Below are 18,330 nucleotides of genomic sequence, written 5' to 3' on the forward strand. Positions count from 1 at the left end.
TATTCTGGCACTTGATTTATTGCCTTCACTTAATGGTGAAGTGCGGGGCGTGAGAGCACGAGGGCGAAGCGTGCGATCACAATTTTTTTTGTAAAATCACGTTTTACCATCGTCATCACGTACTTTGCGAATCGGGTACGCATGTTTGCAAAGCGCGATGGGCGAGATCACGATTGCGAAAAACGAAATTACGATGGCAGTTACGCGCTTCGTCATTGTAAGGTGACATTTCTTAGATACACAGCCCGAGACAACGATGGAGAAACGCAAGATCATAATTGCAGAACTGCGAATAAAAATGCATAACAGAGTTAAGGCACCTGTGTATTGAATGTCAGATCATCACAGTGAACAAGTGAGTGAAGTTTCTATCCAATCGGGACTCCGATGCGGTGTCGGACGCGCACGTCGGCGACGACGAAGACGGATAGATGAATGCAGTAGCTCTACTTATTTTTCGAATAGTAAACATAAAGGTTTTAATGCCTGTATAAATAACTTCGGTGCAATAATATCAAGAGTGACTCTTTCCTCAAGCTTTCAAGTGCGATCCTACCACACACACACACAGTGAACAAAATGGCATCGTTCGAAAATGTTTTTGAAAACTGAAGAATGAAAATTAAATAATAGCTACAACTAACTTTTCTAACGGTAAATACCAAAATGAATCGACACGCCAATTTGATTTTTCTCAGAATTAAGAAAACAGGAACTATGTTTTTACTGGACGGCGAATTACAGTTTAATGCGGCACTTCTTGCAAATCATCCAAGAATCTTAGCGCGATTCATAGATTTGGATTTATTGAATTTATTCCCGTCTTAACGCACAAAAAAAAAACATTTTATTCTTAAACAAAAATAATGTCAGTTGAAAGTTATTGTGGGGAAAATGAAGGTAAAAAACAACATCAGCATTACTTTTGTTTCGGTTAAAAAGATTTATTCACAACTTATAGAAATATTCACATGATGAAGAAACTTGTAGTGAAAGATCCAATAAATATTGAAATAAACACATGTATTTAGACATTAGTGATTTGAATAATGCGCAAACTAGCAAACTATAATTAAAATATGTTACGAATAACAGACCTGATAACAGAGATATTGCTAGGTGATATAATATAAAACAGTTATAAAATTTAAAGCTTCTGAACACTGTTTGATACAATTTTACAACAGAAATGTTACACTCTATATAGATATCTAAAATATGTAAATGTATGTATGATTAACTACAAAAGCATGCAAAAATACAAGCAACTGAAAGTTAAAATCTTTTTTTTATTTTTATCTTCTGCCTTGATATTGTTTTGTTGGGATTTAGAGTCATACCCACACAATTTTGGTCAAGTGGCGACTTGTCAAGCATGGTGGAGCCTAGATGCTCATTCGAGCATTGCTTGAGGCATGGATGGGCACCGATCTTCCATAAGCCAGTTAGACGGTTTCTTCGCATGAAGAATCCTATCACCTTAACGAGGTTCCGAACCCACACTGGTGAGGGGAAAGTGATTCAAAGTCACAGAGACTTTTACCACACAGCCACGGAGGCCCTTACTCAATATTCATAGTAATAATCAACCTAATGTTCCATACCCATTGCACCATGTGTTTATGAAATACAGTGCAACCTCTGTACAGCAACACCTTTGGGAGATACAAATATTAACTGCTATGTAGAGGTTGTTGTTCTGGAGAGGCAAACTTGATAGTATATTTCAGCTTAGGGACATTTTGAAGATGTTGTTATAGAGAGGTTTTTGTTTAAGAGAGGGCCGCTTTGGAGAGGTTGTATTAAATACACCGGTAACAACCAATAATTGGCTAATGCTATTTTATTAGCGGTTGGCTGTGATGAGAGCTTCGGGCTGATTAAATCTCTCTCAAGTCTGCTTCCTGGAGAATTTCAGTACTAGTGTCAAATTAAAATGCATGTTTGCGACCCCAGTGCGACTTGAAACAATGGCCTCTGGGTAGAGTGGCCGACATTTTAACCACTAGACCACTGCTTACCTTAAATACCTGAGCAGGCATGTGTAAAAAGACTGTCTTCTGTTGATTTGCCAGTTATGAGTTTTCCAGACCAAAGAGTGAAAATATATTTATATAATGCAAAAATATATCAAATGAAATTACCATTTCGCCAGGTCTGTGTCGATATTCAAACAAAAACAAAATGTTATAAAACATTCAATATTTATCCGCTGAAGAACATAATCATTAGGTAAAGGCTAAAATCTTGTGACAGACGAATACAAGGCGTTATATTCAGCTTTGAATAACTTTTGTTTTCATTTGTTGTTTTTGTGTAATATTAGGCTGATACGTATATATACTTTCTTACTTCCTTTTTGTAGAAAAGGGGAAATAATAGCATGTCATATCATGAAGGTACCGTACAGGTACTCTCCCGTGCGCAATGTCTTTCTTGTAGTCAAGGTTGAAATAGCTCAAAATGCTGTATGATAATGTTTTTATCTATAAACATAGTTTTATTTATGATATATTCTACAGTGTGAATTGATTCCGAAAGTTCAGCTTCATGATGTGTACCGACTCTACCGCACATTTTTCAGGGACATAAACGTGATTTAAAGCAAGGTTAAGAAATCTTAGAAAAAAAAAAACGCCCTGTTCCTGTTATTCAAAACGAAGATCTATTACATGATCAGACAAAAGTTAATATTGATGGACAAAAATAATGCTGAAATGATTATGACTCATTGAGAAAATATCAAGTGAATCTCAAATGCAGCCACTCTTCCGGAAATCATTTTGCATTGTAGCTGCAATCATATATTTAGAAATTCATATTCTATCAAAGAAGTAACCTTTTCCATAGAACTGTAACACTTCCTTTGTTTCTGAGATGAACATGAGGGTTTCCATCCCAAAAATAGCATTGTCGATAACAAACATTGTGCATAAAATTTCGCTTATGATGCATAATTTGTAGAACATCAGAGCAAATATTGTCTGCACCTGGGGGTTTTCCCTTTTTAATAGCATCAATGACCCTTTTTACTGCAAAAATATTGAATACTACAATCAAATACATGTGTATCACCACGAAAGTTGCTACTATTCCTATTCCTTTAGAGTACAAAACTTGTAAATAATTTTATTGTTAAGAAAATATCCCACTGTAGTCCGACATTTATGTTTGTTCACAGCACAAAAAAATTTATTAGAAATTAGTACTTAAACTTTAAGATAAAAGCTTTACATTTATTTTGATAATGTTAAAAATACACATGTATCAATAATTCACACAACAGTACAGTTAACACTATAAATACCTTGAAAAATTCTGTTATTCTGTTAAATATTAAAATTCATATAGCGTATGGTTTTGAGTTTTAAAGATATTCAGAAAGTGAAACTTTATCTCTTTTATAACTAATATAAACATAAGTGTTTTGTCTATACTGCAGTATTAGTTTTGACAGCATTAATGTTCATTTAAAAAGTAACTTGTCTGTATGATTCGTCTTTAGTGAATCTAGTGTCAAATTACATATGCTGCATTTATTTTACAAGCGAAAACAGTATGTAACTTTAAATATAACAAATTTAGTCATCCTTAGTATGTAGATAATACTAACTCATTAGGTCTATCAAGATTAAGGTAAACGTACATCAATTTTTTACACAGTTAAAAAACATGATTATATTGATAAAGCAGTATATATATGATATATATTCAATGGCAAAATATAACCAAAAGTACAGATATTAAATAATTTATATCCACAGTAACCATGTAAGAACTTTTAACTGTCTGCTTCACTGTCTGCTTCTCTCAGTAAATAATATATGTTCTAATGTCAACAGTCCGTTACACGCACAACACTACCAAAACACAATCATGCCTTTTTGATATATTCACATGTTGCGGCAAAACACATCTCAAACTGGTCCTGAAACAGGATGAAGATGAAATCAAATGGCCCATATAAACTGATACATGATTAACAGAAGTCAATACAACAATTTATACAGTCAGCATTAGCTATTACTAGCCATTATTTGAAAACAAGTGTTCCAAGAACCTCCTTAACAAAAGACCCTATAGTAGTGTATGTACATAAAGAAAGACAAGTAGGTCAATGCACGGTGTGCATGGGGGATTTAAATCGGCGACTAATGCATAACCACACTCACTCTTAACACTTATATTGTTCAGTACAAATGCAAGTAATCCCCGCCAGGTTCTGAACTCGAAAATAATTAAATCGCAGAAGTGCTTCATGTAAGTATGTATAAAAAAGAATCATAACTGTATATTCATTACTTTAAACACTATATAAAGAGTTACTTATAAATAGATAAAACAGACCCTTAAGCTAAGTTATCTTTGCTAGTTTGTTTGTCACTTTTAAAGCTTTGTAACAGTTTGGCTTTGTTTAAGTATCCATTTAAATATATGTATTAATACCTATAGGATAAAATATAACATTTTAACTCGATACAGAATTCAAGCCATATATTTGTAAGTCAAAACAATTTATCCAAATAGGCCTACATATATAGAAAACTAACATTTTAGAAACTTACCATAGTAGGTAACGCATTTGGCCTTCTCGCTAGTATCTTTCTAACGACACTTGTTACACTAACTTCGTCTTCAAAGTCTACTATCTCTAACAAATTCACCAAAGCACAAAACAAACCACTTTGTTCAGCTCCATTCCTATAGATTTATAGAAACGTTTTACTCAAACGTTTCATATATGAAATCCTATTTTCATTCATTTTAAACACATAAGAATATATCGTGATAATTGGCACTTCAAACTCGTTCTGATGACGGCTCGATCAACGATATGTGCGGCCCTACTAGCAAAAGTAGTGCTCAAATGTTTCCATAGTAATAGTTCAGATTTTCTTTAGTTCATGTTTGCTCTTAGTACTTTTTATAATTACAGTGAATAAATATGCATTCTGTACGACATAGATGTCCTCTTAAAAGGACTTACAAAGATTATTAAAGAAATTCTGTAACAAGTAATACTTCTAAGATATGCGGACCATCAAGTGCACTATTCTAGAATAAGTCACATTTCGGGACAAACCTCTATAAATAGCTTAGCTACTAGTGTACGAAAGAAGAGTTGTGATTAGGCCATATATACCTCTCCACGTTACTCTGGCAGCCTTTTGATCAAACCTGGTTTTAACTAGAATAATTCAATGCTGTTTATAAGTAAAATGTCATTTTGTTCTCTTTATTTTAAAAACAGTGATCTAAAGCTGCAATGTAAGACTTACATGCAATGGATTAAAAGGCGCTTATCTGGCAAATCCCTGATGTATCTCTGACACACTTGAAGGATTTTCAGCATGTTTTTTGCGTTTGGTACATTCTTAACTATCTTCCATCCTTTATACTGAATCATAGTTACTTCGTGCGCCGGGGAGTCGTCATCAGTCTACGTAAAATAGAAATTAAAGGCGTATGCTAGAATTTCACCATTTTTTTCCCAATAACAGATTTTGTTCATATTTCATATATTGTTAGTTCATTTTATAAGTAACTTAAAAATAAAAAGAAATATGGGGGTCACCGACTTCGTTTTCATTTTATTTCAGATTATAATGCATGACCATGGTACAAGTGTATGTTGAAATCTAGAGCGTGTCTGCCATAACATATAAGATCAAGGAATCAAATAAATGATTCATGAAGTATAACTGCTAGTCAAATCTCATAAGACATGATTTTTTCCCTTCAAAACAAAAAGAAATTTTACTGAAATTCAAGAAATAGTTGCATGACACTTGTGTGTTGTTGTTGTTGTTTTCTAAGTCAAAAAAGCATCATAATTATGAAATATTGTATATTTCCTTTAGCAGTTAATATTTCCAAATCTACATAAAGGAATTTTATTAAACTTGCAAGAATAGCAGAATATTTTATAATGTTTACTTTTGAAATATAAAAAGAAAAAGGGTGGTCACCGAATTAGATTTTTCACATTTTCATTTTGAATTATTACCCCTTTATGATACTGGATTGTGATCTTCATGCAGAGAAATAAAAAGAAAAAAACATTATAAATCCAAAGTAGTCATAAATACTGATCAGACTCCAAAAGATTACAAATAAATATTCATAAAGAAACGTCAAATGGGTCAAATGTAACTCATAATTTTAAATTTGAGACTAAAATCGTTGGTAATATGTGAAAAAGTGCGAGGAGATTTCTACCTCGACACCGGTTTCAGCAGATGACACTGAAATGACAGAAACAAAAACACAAAACTTACGTTCAAAAATATCAGCGAGACAATTGTATGCTTTAATGTCGACATAAATTCATTATCAGACCTTTTATCTTTACAAATACATTCATATGTACATGTACCAGAAAACGTTCCCAACAAACTTCATCGGAGGTGTCCTTACATAAATACACACAATAAGCTCGGACGTGACGGGACTGTGACAGTCAAACGTTATTACGCTGTCCCGAAACATACATCCTATTATTTGGATTTGTTTTGATCACGCATTAGAAATAAACACGGCGATTGTCCGAATATCCAAAACCATGCAACTTTACCGGAAACGTTGAGCCATGCGATTTCTGCCTCGTGAAAATTTTATCTTGCGTACGTTTTGATTGCGGATTTCCTTACAGAAATACTCAAAATAAGCATGAAAGTAACGGGAGAGTGATAGTCAAAAGTTATCATGCCGTCCTGAAACGTACATACTATCATTTCGACTAGTTTTGACCAAGCGTTGAAAATAAACTTTACCGAAACGGTGTCGTAATCGGTGCGTCATGCGATTTCTGCCTCGTGAAAATTTTATCTAGCATACGCCTTTAAGCTCAAAGCGTTTCAATGACACAAAAATAAGGTCCGGTTTTAACTGTTAATACGGTTAATGTGCTGATAAAAATACTTAAATATGATAGGCACGATCTAGTTTAGTTATGAAACTGATCTAATTTGAAAGAAAATATCTGCCCCATGGAGCAGTCTCCTCACAAGATTTGTCAGCAGAGATTAAAAGTGGATTGAAACAACGTTTCGAGAAAATATTATATATGTATTTTTTAAACACATGAAAGAGGGATGAACACAAACCTCAGGAGTGTGGATTCTGAGTTGTCTGATAATATAGTCGGATTCCTTCTCTATACTTAACTGGGAAATAATCATCTTACCAGCAACCACTGGCGTCTTTGCCGTGGGCCAGTATGTTCCAATTGACTGTAAACAAAGTCAGCAATACAGTGACATGGAATGTTATAACATTTGAAATTGCAGTATAAAAGCAAACAGATATACATGTATATCGTAGGATAACACCTAGTTAAAATGCAAATTACAATGTTTTTTTTTAAACACATTATCCAGGTACACACTTTAATATATAAAGAAAGGTATATGTAGAAACCCTTTGAAACACTCTTTCACTTCTAAGGCTAAGGAATGCGTTTATGTTTATGAAGGATTACATGCGAGTCTCACGTTGCTAAGGAACATTTCTAAGTTAAAAAAGACGTTGTGACAATATTATCGATAATGAATTACAGTCAGTTTCGGACATTTATATTTTTTAACCTTAAATTAGCTTCAAGTACATATAAGGTACACATATTTGAATAAGAAAACATGCATTCATAATTTAGAAATAATCAACCGAGCATTCTTTTTAACAAAGTAACTGTCTTGTTTTATACGTCGTATAGACACAGTTTAGGTCGTACTGCGAATTTCGAGCATCAGTTGTTGGAGTAAGATACATTTGGGGAAAAAGGCACACTGGAAGATCTGCTTTCTTTCGAAAGACAGCTAGCAGAAGGACTCCCCACATGAAAGCCCGATCAGGGCTTGAATCCGCAGAGGTGAAAGGCAAGCAATTTTATCTTACTGACTTTCAAAACTTGATCACGGAATCAGACAGGAACAAAATCACAACCACAGAAATATGTACCTTGTCATTAGGGTCTATGGGGTTTAGCATGATGACCGTGGCGCATTGATGATAGACCAGTAACTGGCAGAAATCTTGAAGTGTGTCCGGTGTTGGCATTTGCGTTGCTACTATAGCCTCTTTCTTCCTTAGCGACTAGATTTACAAATCATATTTTAATTATAGTGCATAAATATAATAATAACATGCAATTCAGATATTGAACAAGTAAGTTTTTTTTTGAAAATATGGAGCCATTGCCTTTAAGGTATAACTAGATACTAGTCTCTGTAACTGTTTACAATTTTGCTCGTTACCGGTGCGCTTATAAATTCCATTACCAAATTCAAAGTAAGGGAAGAGCTCTTCGTATGGTCTCTAACATAATATGTATTGGTCGTTTCTGTTGATGAACAAACGGTCACATGTATACTTATTCGGAATATCGCACTACGAACATTTATAATTATTGTATATTTCAGTTTTAGAAGTTAACAGTATCTCTTTTTGGTGAGATTATTTTCTTTATAATTTCCCTGGTTTCGGTACAGATGACATAATAGTTTACAATGTACATATTCTATAGGTCGAATTCAAAAGACACGCACATGTACCCTAACGAGTTGAGAACATGCACATAATGCTATGAGAATGCCGAGTTTGCTCGTTACAAGTTTATTATCATTCAAATGATAAGATGCTAACGATTTGATTTTATTTACATTGCAATGGTCTGAACCTAACTTCTAAGACGCTTTAGAAATTGATGGAAATCACACATTTATATAAAGTATAAATTTTTCTGTCCGCCAATTGACTGTCTTACCTCAAATATGACTGCGTTTATGTAAATATTTTGCGGTAAATCAGGTCTGAAGAGAACATCTGAAACATTATAAACACAAAATGGTTCCATATAAAGGTAGTAAATGACAAAATAATTGAACTAAAGAAGAAAATCTAAGTATAATGAGATTGGTATCTGTGTGTAGACACATACTATTTAAGTGTCGATATGAGATAATTTTAATTTAAACTGCCTTGTAACTTTCAAATATATTTGGCGGTGATCCATTTGTATTCCTTTCTTTGTTTAGTCTACATACATACATACATACATACATACATAGATTTACTACGCTACGCGCTTTGATTTAATTTTTTGTTGGGTTTAACGTCGCGCGAACACAAATATAGGTCATATGCCGACTTTCCAGCTTTTATTGAAGAGAACAACCCAAGGTACCCCTCCGTGCATTATTTCATCACCAGCGGGCACCTGGGTAGAACAACCGGCCTTCCGTAAGCCCGCTGGATGGCTTCCTCACATGAATAATTCAACGCCCCAAGTGAGGCTCGAACCCACATCGGTGACAGGCAAGTGATCTAAAGATTTGAAGTCAGTGATCTTAACCACTCGGCCACGGAGGCCCCATTTTTGATTTGAAGTATCTGCGTTCAAGGACCTTAAATTTTCATATTGGGTATTATCCTAATGCTTTGAGATTTGGTTCAAATAATTTTACACTTTCATACCGGGTACATCACTTGTTGGCCTGTCCTTGCTCTTCCTTTCTTGAAGGACATCAACTGTCGCTATTTCAGCAGTATCCAATACCAAGGAAGCCTTTAAGCTCTGTATATAAATACCAAACATTAAATCATTTATGAACTGATTCAATTCTCTGTGTCGACTTCTTTAAACCTGCGGTTAAAGGAATATACAATGTACCGGTTAACAAAGTTTGCAATTTTGGTAATTTTGTCGTTAACGTTTTCCAAAATTCTGCCATTAATCCTTGATATCTCAGGCAGTGATTTTATCTTGAATCAAAGCATCGTTTTTTTCGTTCAGATGGGCAATATTATACCACTTGGACTGTCCCCTCGTAATATAAGTCCGTCGCATCTGAACTTCTAACAGTGATCAATCAATGTTTGGTAAATAATATTTCTAAACTTTCATTTAAAAAAGAACAAATACCATATATCATCTATTTATGTAAACACGAAATAACACATCTCATATATAAAAAGTATGATGTTAGATTAAAGATAGTACACAATAAACATATATGTATATGTAGCCACATTATCACTTTGCACTACCCTGGCTAAACTGGCAGTTATGTAACCCATGTTTGTTACAACATTACAGTAAACTGTGAATGCGTCTGTACTGGCTACTGGCGCAGTAACTTTTAGTACTAGCCAAGATAAATACATTTGTGTACATCTAATGAGGATATTCCATATTTCAAGTTAATATCTGATGCTAAAATATTTTAGTGAAAGATGTGCATAATATATCTTTAAAGAAAATCTGACGTTTAACCTGGTAAAGAAGTTCCAGTTTTGATTTTCCACTGTCATGATCAAACCTTTTCAGCTCAGTAAGTTTGTCTTGCAACCTCACTTTATGACAAGGCTGTGCCTCTAAAGCAAACGTCTGAGCTACAGCTTTATACAAAAACTCATACTGGTCCTGTGAATCATAATATGACAAGATTCTTTATTATATGATTATTAAAGTATTTATAACATCACTGAAACAAGATTACTAGGATATCTGAAATTGAAAATGATGTCAAGTTGCAAATGATATATAAATCGAAATATTGCATTCATAGTCTTCGCTGACTGATACCATTTTAAATGATACATACTTTCATCATTTATTATCACAAATAATGATTTGTCTATTAATATTATATCGATATGTGTTTTTCACTCACTACATAAAGATGAATTATCACCAAAAGACTTCTATGTATTTCATTCATGAGAGATAGCATTATGTGTTGGTTGTTACCCTGTTCTTATGACACTTACAATGGAGCGCACCATATCCACACGTTGTTCTCGCAGTGCAACAACACACTTAAACACATCCACATTTAGTGTATCCAGACCTTCTTCTACGAGAATGTCCAGTGCAATAAATACACCAGTTCTTCCCACTCCGGCTCTGGAATATCAGATACTTCCACATTGAATAGGTAAACATGAAACGCATCACATTAGACGAAAAGTTATTTAATGAAAGCATATATGAGCCGTGTCATGAGAAAACCAACATAGTGCGTTTGCGACCAGCATGAATCCAGACCAGCCTGCGCATCCATACTGTTTGCTTTCAAAGCCTATTGCAGTTGGAGAAACCGTTAGGGAACAGCATGAATCCTGAAACGACTGCGCACCAGCCTAGATCCAGGCTGGTCGCAAACGCACTGTGTTTGTTTTCTCATGGAGCGGCTCATATGTAGATTTCTATGAACTTGACATTATTTACGGAAATAAGAATTGTCGTTCGTGTTTCTTTGGAGACAACTTTAATTAGACAATTAGATCAACATGTATAAAAAAAATATTCTTGCATAAAAACTACTTTTTTCACTGGATCCGCCCATGTATAAACGGGAGAAAAATCGTGTGCAAACAAGGCAATTCACGTGCTGTTAATACATGATTTTTATCTTTGAAATGCTTTGCCAGGGACATTGCGCACACTGATATTTAGCATCTGCGTCTTGTTTTTTCTCTTCTTGTAGCGTTATAGATACAATGTAATCCATAGTATGTTTAGCTGTATCAGTTTCAACCCCAAACCTACTGCCCCCATCAATGTACGCACTAGCTTCTCTTACAGTTCACTCCCTTTACAAAGCGTCTGTTCAGTAATTGTAAATAACTGTGCATAAATAAGTATCGCGTGTAACTTGTGCTATTGTTCGTTTTTAGGTATTATATTTACGATTTTTGTTAGTATCAGTCGGTATGTTTTTACCTGATTTTTCGCAGAATTCATATAATAAACCTTGAAAGCTAGTCACTACCCTCGTACTCATCCGTACTCTAAATGTGTTCGTACTCAAAATAATATTAATGTAAATTTATTATTCTTAAAATTGTGTTCCTGTTAATCAAATTTTTAAGTTAAATGCAAAATTATGGGTAATATAACGTTTGTAATAACTAGAAATAAAAATAAGATGCTCAAAAACCTTAAAATCACGCTTTTGGTAGTGTTGTTGATATGTGTGCCCTGGTTATAGATATTTAAAACATGTTTACCGTTTCCAAAAACAACCGATTGGTAACTAAAATGTACCAGAATCGTAAAGTCATCACATATGAAAACAATGCATTAAGTCGACGTGTAATGTTTTTTTTTTAATGCAAGAATAGCGACAATACACGTTTGTTTTATGTAATAACGTCTGCAGAAGCCCTTGGGATATGTTTGTGACCTCGACTTTCGGTCTCGGTCACAAACAATCTCGCGGGCTTCTGCAGACGTTAATACACAAAAAAACGTGTATTATCCCTACATTCAGGAAAACAATTATTTTAAAACATGCTCGACAAAATTGTTGATACAAATCGACGTCTGATCGTTTGCACTTGACAATTACAAGTAAAGGTTTCCTAATATATATGCAATCAATTTAAACATTTAAACTTTTAACTCAAAATAAACGAGATCTGTCTAACGGCAACATGCTCTACTATCTGAACGCATTTGTATAGATACTAGCTTACTTACGTTCATAATTTTGTTGAAGTGTACGTGTAAGACATGAAGCTTGACAATATACAATTTATAGCTAAAACAGTTGCTTACGTGCAATGTACAATAGTAGCGCCCATTCCGTGGCGGCCTTTAGTCAAAGTTCTGTATTTCTGATGAAACTGTATGAAGTCAATAGCAGATACCGGACAGCCCTCCTCCGGCCAGGCAGTGAACTGAAGGTGTACTATTTCTCTCTCATGGCCGTTCTTCTACAATAGAGTTTCTAGATTATTGATGTTGCCCTAACATTTATGTTGGGAATACGGAATGTACATGTACGCAAATATGACCCTGACCTTTTTAACTGTAACACTCTGGTATGGTTTAGAATACTTAACAAGTTCAGTTTGAGTTGTCAAAATAGAGTATTTTAAGCATATTGACTACAATCGTAGCATGTAATTATAGATCTAATGGAATACAGTAAAATACATACCAAGCTCAGTTTGAGTAGTCGAACAGTATAGTCAGCATATTGATTACAATCGTAGCATGTAATTGTAATGTCACCAAATGTCTCATGTTTGTCAAGATCTGGCCAATACTTTTCGCAGCGAGATAACTGTAATGTCAAGAATATTTAGCTTGACACAAGAGGTATATCATTTGTTTTCTACATCAGCATCACTTTACATTCTAATATGCTTGTCAATGTTAAAACAATCTTACGCTAGAATGATGTCACATTAACGTGCGGTGACGTTACAGTTTTTGTTGCGACCAAGATTTTATCCGATGTAGCTCATTGCAGATTTGGAGCGGTCTTCTGTGCATGCCTGGAAGTGATTCTGAATTGGATCACGCGGCAAAAATACGCAAATTATTGCATGTTCGCACGCATTTAGTGTATAATATGTATGATATACTGACTAAAGGTTAGGGTTAGTATCACCAATGGTTACAAAATATATACATTTGAAGTACTTTTAGTTCAAATTGCTTGAATCCGGTATATAGCGGAGTCTGTAATTTATACCGGCGCTCCAACTCTACATTGAGTCACAGTCTATTTTATCTACTGATTTAGATCAATGGCATATTGGAATCGAAATAATTTATAGCAAAACCGTATTTTAACACTATTGATACACTTCGGTGGTAATACGTCGTACAAATAATTTCACTCGGGCTGCGCCCTCGTGAAATTATTACGCCCGACGTATAACCGCCCATCGTGCATAGATAGTGTTAAAATATTCTTTGGCTATAAATTTTCTTAGATAACAAATGACACTTGATACAGTAGCATGCATTAAAATAAAGTCCAAATAATATACATACATTTATCTCATCATTAAACACTTGTAACTGGATAATGAAGCGAGCTATTTGTAACAAAAAAGGCTTTCATTATGGACAGTGCAGCATATTGACATTACTAATACAAAGTAAAAACCAAAAATATCATGCATAGTAATAACAAACTGGTTCAATAACGCATAGATCTACATGTGTCAGTTAGTCAAAGATACAGCCATGTGACAGTAATAGCCAGGGAGAAAATGAAAGACAACATGTCAATACATTGACTGTACCTTACCCAATGTGAGCTTTACACACTAAGAAAATCATACATACTCCCTCTTCTGGGATCTCTGTCAGCATGATGATAAAGCTACTTTTCTGTTCCCATGCCATGATCCAGAAATCATTCGCAGTCAATTTTGACGGCGCTGAAATGATAACAAAACTAAACAAAGTATAACTTGCTTTTAACAACACTTGTCGGAAACGACATTTACATTTCCTTGATGTGGTCATTGTTCCATTACACTGTTAAGCTTGAAAGATATAAAAAGAAGAGTACCCCATGTCGACTTTGTACAACTGTTCCTCGCGAATCCAAATAAATGTACAACTGAACTTGTCATAGCCGGACCCTGTACAAAGCAGCCACTGGATTTGAGCGGCTCTAATTTCAAACTGTGTTAAACAGCCATTGGTTGGTGACTGCTTAATACTTTCATTTGTGATAGAGAAAATACGTTATGAATAAAAACTAAGAGGAGGTGGGGGTACTAGTTTTTTTCTGTAAATCAATTTTGGACAAATAAGATTGCGGGAAACAAACCATGGTCATGTCGTATACAGTTTTAGATGAACCCAGCCTAGTCAGACAAAAGCTTGATTAAACAACAGCTAGGAGCACAAGAACAGGTATATTCAAATAAAAACATAGTTACGTACCTTGTGCCGCAATGTATTTTTCATTCTGATTGTATCCCTGAAAAGAGAATAATTATTGTTTAAATCAAATTAACAGAACAAATTAGCGTGAAAGGAACAATTATGATTTACGGGGTATGTCTTGCAGGCCTGAAACCTGACGCTGTCACGAGCTATGAAGGCCGTTATTATCTCTGTTTACTGAAATTAAAACATGATAGGTATAATAAGCAAGCAAGGTCGTCTATAAAAACAGTAATAACGTATTTTTTTTTTAATTTGACATTAAGCAAACATAAATAGTGACACAACCGAACTGGACTTCAAATGTCCGATAGAATAATGTCCGTATGAAAGTGTCATGTCATTTTGTTGTGAGACCTGAAGATATTTATTTTTGAGTGATAAATACACATACAACCACTCTATGAAAATTGTTCACAAAATAAGTGGCTACCTACTACAGAGGTTTAAAATTACATTCTATTTTCCAGGTGAACTACCAAGTTATGAAATGAATATTTTCTAAAGGTTCTGCATAATTGATTACAGGGTCCTAAAGCAAGATATCTTCAATCACTTTTGTTTGGTGGCAGAAACAAAGTGTCTGTCTATTAAAAGAAAACATGATTCAAGAACAAATGAAGTATAAACGAAAGAATTTAGCACATACACTAAAATAACTTGATGATGATCTATGGAAAAGAAATCCAGAAAACTCAACACGTTCCTATTATAAAGTATGACACAGACTTATTATAAAATAGTATTCAACAAGAGCGCCAGACTGTCACAAAATACGCCCGTCATCGAACTCAGCCTAATTCAAGGGGCATAATGCAAGAGTGCCTGGGGCGATTTAGGTGGTTATCGTACTTATCCGAGATATTATGACATTCTTGCATAAAAACTACTTTTTTCACTGGATCCGCCCATGTATTAACGGGAGAAAAATCGTGTGCAAACAAGGCAATTCACGTGCTGTTAATACATGATTTTTATTTTTGAAATGCTTTGCCAGGGTCGTATGTATGTATTTCTGCGCAGACTGATATTTGGCATCTGCATCTTGTTTCTTCCATAATAACCTCTTCTTGTAGCATTATAGATACAATGTAATCCATAGTATGTTTAGCAAACTTTAGCTGTATCAGTTTCCAACCCCAAACGTACTGCCCCCATCAATGTACGCACTAGCTTCTCTTAGAGTTTACTCCCTTTAAAAAGCGTCTGTTAAGTTGTTGTAAATAACTGTGAATAAATAAGTATCGCGTGTAACTTATGCTATTGCCCGTTTTTAAGTATTATATTAATGATTTTTGTTAGTATCAGTCGGTTTGTTTTTACCTGATTGTTCGCAGAATTCATATAATAAACCTCGAAAGCTAATCACTAGCTTCGTACTCATCCGTACTCTGTTTGTTCGTACTCAAAATAATTCGAATGTAAAGTTGTTATTCTTGAAATAATTGTGTTCCTGTTTATCAAATTTTTAAATTATATGCAAAATTATGTGTAATGTAACGTTTGTAATCACTAGAAATAAAAATAAAATGCTCAAAAACCTTCAAATCACGCTTTTAGTAGTGTTGTTGTTATGTGTGCCCCGGTTATGGATATTTAAAACATGTTTACCGTTTCCAAGAACAACAAGAATGGTAAATAAACAAGAGCACCGCCTTGCGGGTGCTGACGCTCATCTGATTTTTTTTGTGTAATAGAAATATTGTCCTGCCCATGATTTTCTAAGTCTAAAAAGGGCCATCATTCTTGCAAAAAGCAGGATAGAGTTATGTTTCTTGATGTTCAGTGTCCACTTATGATGGTGAAAAATTGTTGCAAGTTTTAAAGCAACAGCTTTGATAGTTTATGAGAAAAGTTGACTTAAACATAATACTCAACCAAGAAAATGATTTTCTAAGTCCAAAAGGGGCAATAATTATTGCAAAAAGCAGGATGAAGTTATGTTGCTTGCTGTACAGTGTCAGCTTATGATGGTCAACAAGTGTTGCAAGTTTCAAAGCAATAGCTTTGATAGTTTAAGAGAAAAAGTTGACCTAAACATAAAACTTAACCAAGAAATCTGATATTTTCTAAGTCCAAAAGGGGCCATAAATCTTGCAAAAAGCAGGATGGAGTTATGTTTCTTGCTGTACAGGGTCAACTTATGATGGTGAACAAGTGTTGCAAGTTTTAAAGCAATAGCTTTGATAGTTTAGGATAAAAGCTGACCTAAACATAAAACTTAACCTAGAAAACTGATTTTCTAAGTCCAAAAGGGGCAATAAATCTTGCAAAAAGCAAGATGGAGTTATGTTTCTTGATGTACAGGGTCTGCTTATGATGGTGAACAAGTATTTTAAGTTTCAAAGCAATAGCTTTGATAGTTTAGGAGAAAAGTTGACCTAAACATAAAACTTAACCAAGAAATCTGATATTTTCTAAGTACAAAAGGGGCCATAAATCTTGCAAAAAGCAAGATGGAGTTATGTTTCTTGCTGTACTGGGTCAGCTTATGATGGTGAACAAGTATTCCAAGTTTCAAAGCAATAGCTTTGATAGTTTAGGAGAAAAGCTGACCTAAACATAAAACTTAACCAGGCAACGCCGACGCAGACGCCGACGCCGACGCCGACGCCGACGCCGACAACCGCTCAAGTGATGACAATAACTCATAATTTTTTTTCAAAAAATCAGATGAGCTAAAAATGTACCGGAATCGTCAAGTCATCACATATGAAAACAATGCATTTAGTCGTCTTGTAATGTTTTTTTATGCAAGACTAGCAACAATACACAACAATCCCGCGGGCTTCTGCAGACGTTAATACACAAAAAACGTGTATTATCCCTACAATAAACATTGACAGCAAATTTGGTGAAGATCGGGTGGAAACTGACTTAAAGTGCGGAGAAGGCTAAATTCGCGGTTTTCCGAGTAATTCAAGGGGCATAATCCAAGAGTGCCTGGGGCGAGTTGTCTGGTTATCAAACTTGGCCGAGATATTATGCCCGCTAACAGTGTAAGCAAGTTTGGTGAAGATCCGATGAAAACTTACTTAGAGAGCGGACATGATTTGGACGCCGACCGCCCGCTTGCCCTCCGCCCACCGCCACGGGTGTTCACATAATACACCTCGCTCTTTCAGAAATGGGCGTAAAAAATTAATTGAAATAAAATGTATTACGAAAAATGTGATCGAAATTTTATCAATATTGTTTCCAGAAGAATCCCCGAACATACCTTAATGAATGACGCATTTATATAATCCTTCCTAATAGTCACGCTTCCATCTTTTTCCCCTTGTTATTTCTGGTTTGCGTTTTTCCTGACATCTTCATCGTCTGTATTGTCAGATTTTCTCCTTTCGCCTTTATCTTTGTGAACAACAGCATAATCACACTGGTCGTCATCTTTTGGTTGATCTGTGTGAGATGACGCGCCACTTTCATTTCCGCCTATATGATCATAGGGACCATCTTTATCTTTGTGAACTACCGAATATTCGCACGTTTCGTCATTTTTTGTTTGTTCTGTCTTGGCTGTTTCACCATTTTTATCCTTGTTTATATTACCATAGTCATCATCCAGCTCGCCTTCTGCAGGAGGTTTGGTTTTGTCACCGTAAGTAACTTTTGCATAATCACTTGGT

At 34.8% G+C, this 18,330-nt stretch overlaps 1 protein-coding gene across 1 annotated transcript; it reads right to left on the reverse strand.

Annotated features, from left to right (window-relative positions):
* Window positions 1-919: 919 nt before the first annotated feature.
* Window positions 920-18,028, reverse strand: LOC128546261 (receptor-type tyrosine-protein phosphatase kappa-like). The gene is made up of 14 exons (XM_053516557.1): window positions 17,922-18,028; window positions 14,699-14,735; window positions 14,090-14,184; window positions 12,948-13,073; window positions 12,563-12,720; window positions 10,771-10,906; window positions 10,274-10,423; window positions 9,475-9,574; window positions 8,765-8,823; window positions 7,960-8,094; window positions 7,107-7,232; window positions 5,280-5,440; window positions 4,566-4,701; window positions 920-3,928 (listed from the first exon to the last, which is right to left on the reverse strand). The coding sequence occupies exons 3-14, from the start codon at window positions 14,147-14,149 to the stop codon at window positions 3,875-3,877; spliced, it is 1,401 nt and encodes a 466-aa protein (XP_053372532.1). The 5' UTR covers window positions 14,150-14,184; window positions 14,699-14,735; window positions 17,922-18,028; the 3' UTR covers window positions 920-3,874.
* Between the last annotated feature and the right edge of the window lie 302 nt (window positions 18,029-18,330).

Source organism: Mercenaria mercenaria, chromosome 10, assembly GCF_021730395.1.
Source record: "Mercenaria mercenaria strain notata chromosome 10, MADL_Memer_1, whole genome shotgun sequence".
NCBI lineage: Eukaryota > Metazoa > Mollusca > Bivalvia > Venerida > Veneridae > Mercenaria > Mercenaria mercenaria.

What these genes read in the sequence shown, in the direction of transcription:
- LOC128546261 (XM_053516557.1), bottom strand. Translation starts at nt 14,149, where the DNA reads ATGGCATGGGAACAGAAAAGTAGCTTTATCATCATGCTGACAGAGATC. An exon ending in TGGATATGGTGCGCTCCATT is followed by an intron (nt 10,424 to 10,770) that starts GTAAGTGTCATA and finishes TATGATTCACAG; the next exon opens with GACCAGTATGAGTTTTTGTA. An exon ending in TAAACGCAGTCATATTTGAG is followed by an intron (nt 8,095 to 8,764) that starts GTAAGACAGTCA and finishes TTGTAAATCTAG; the next exon opens with TCGCTAAGGAAGAAAGAGGC.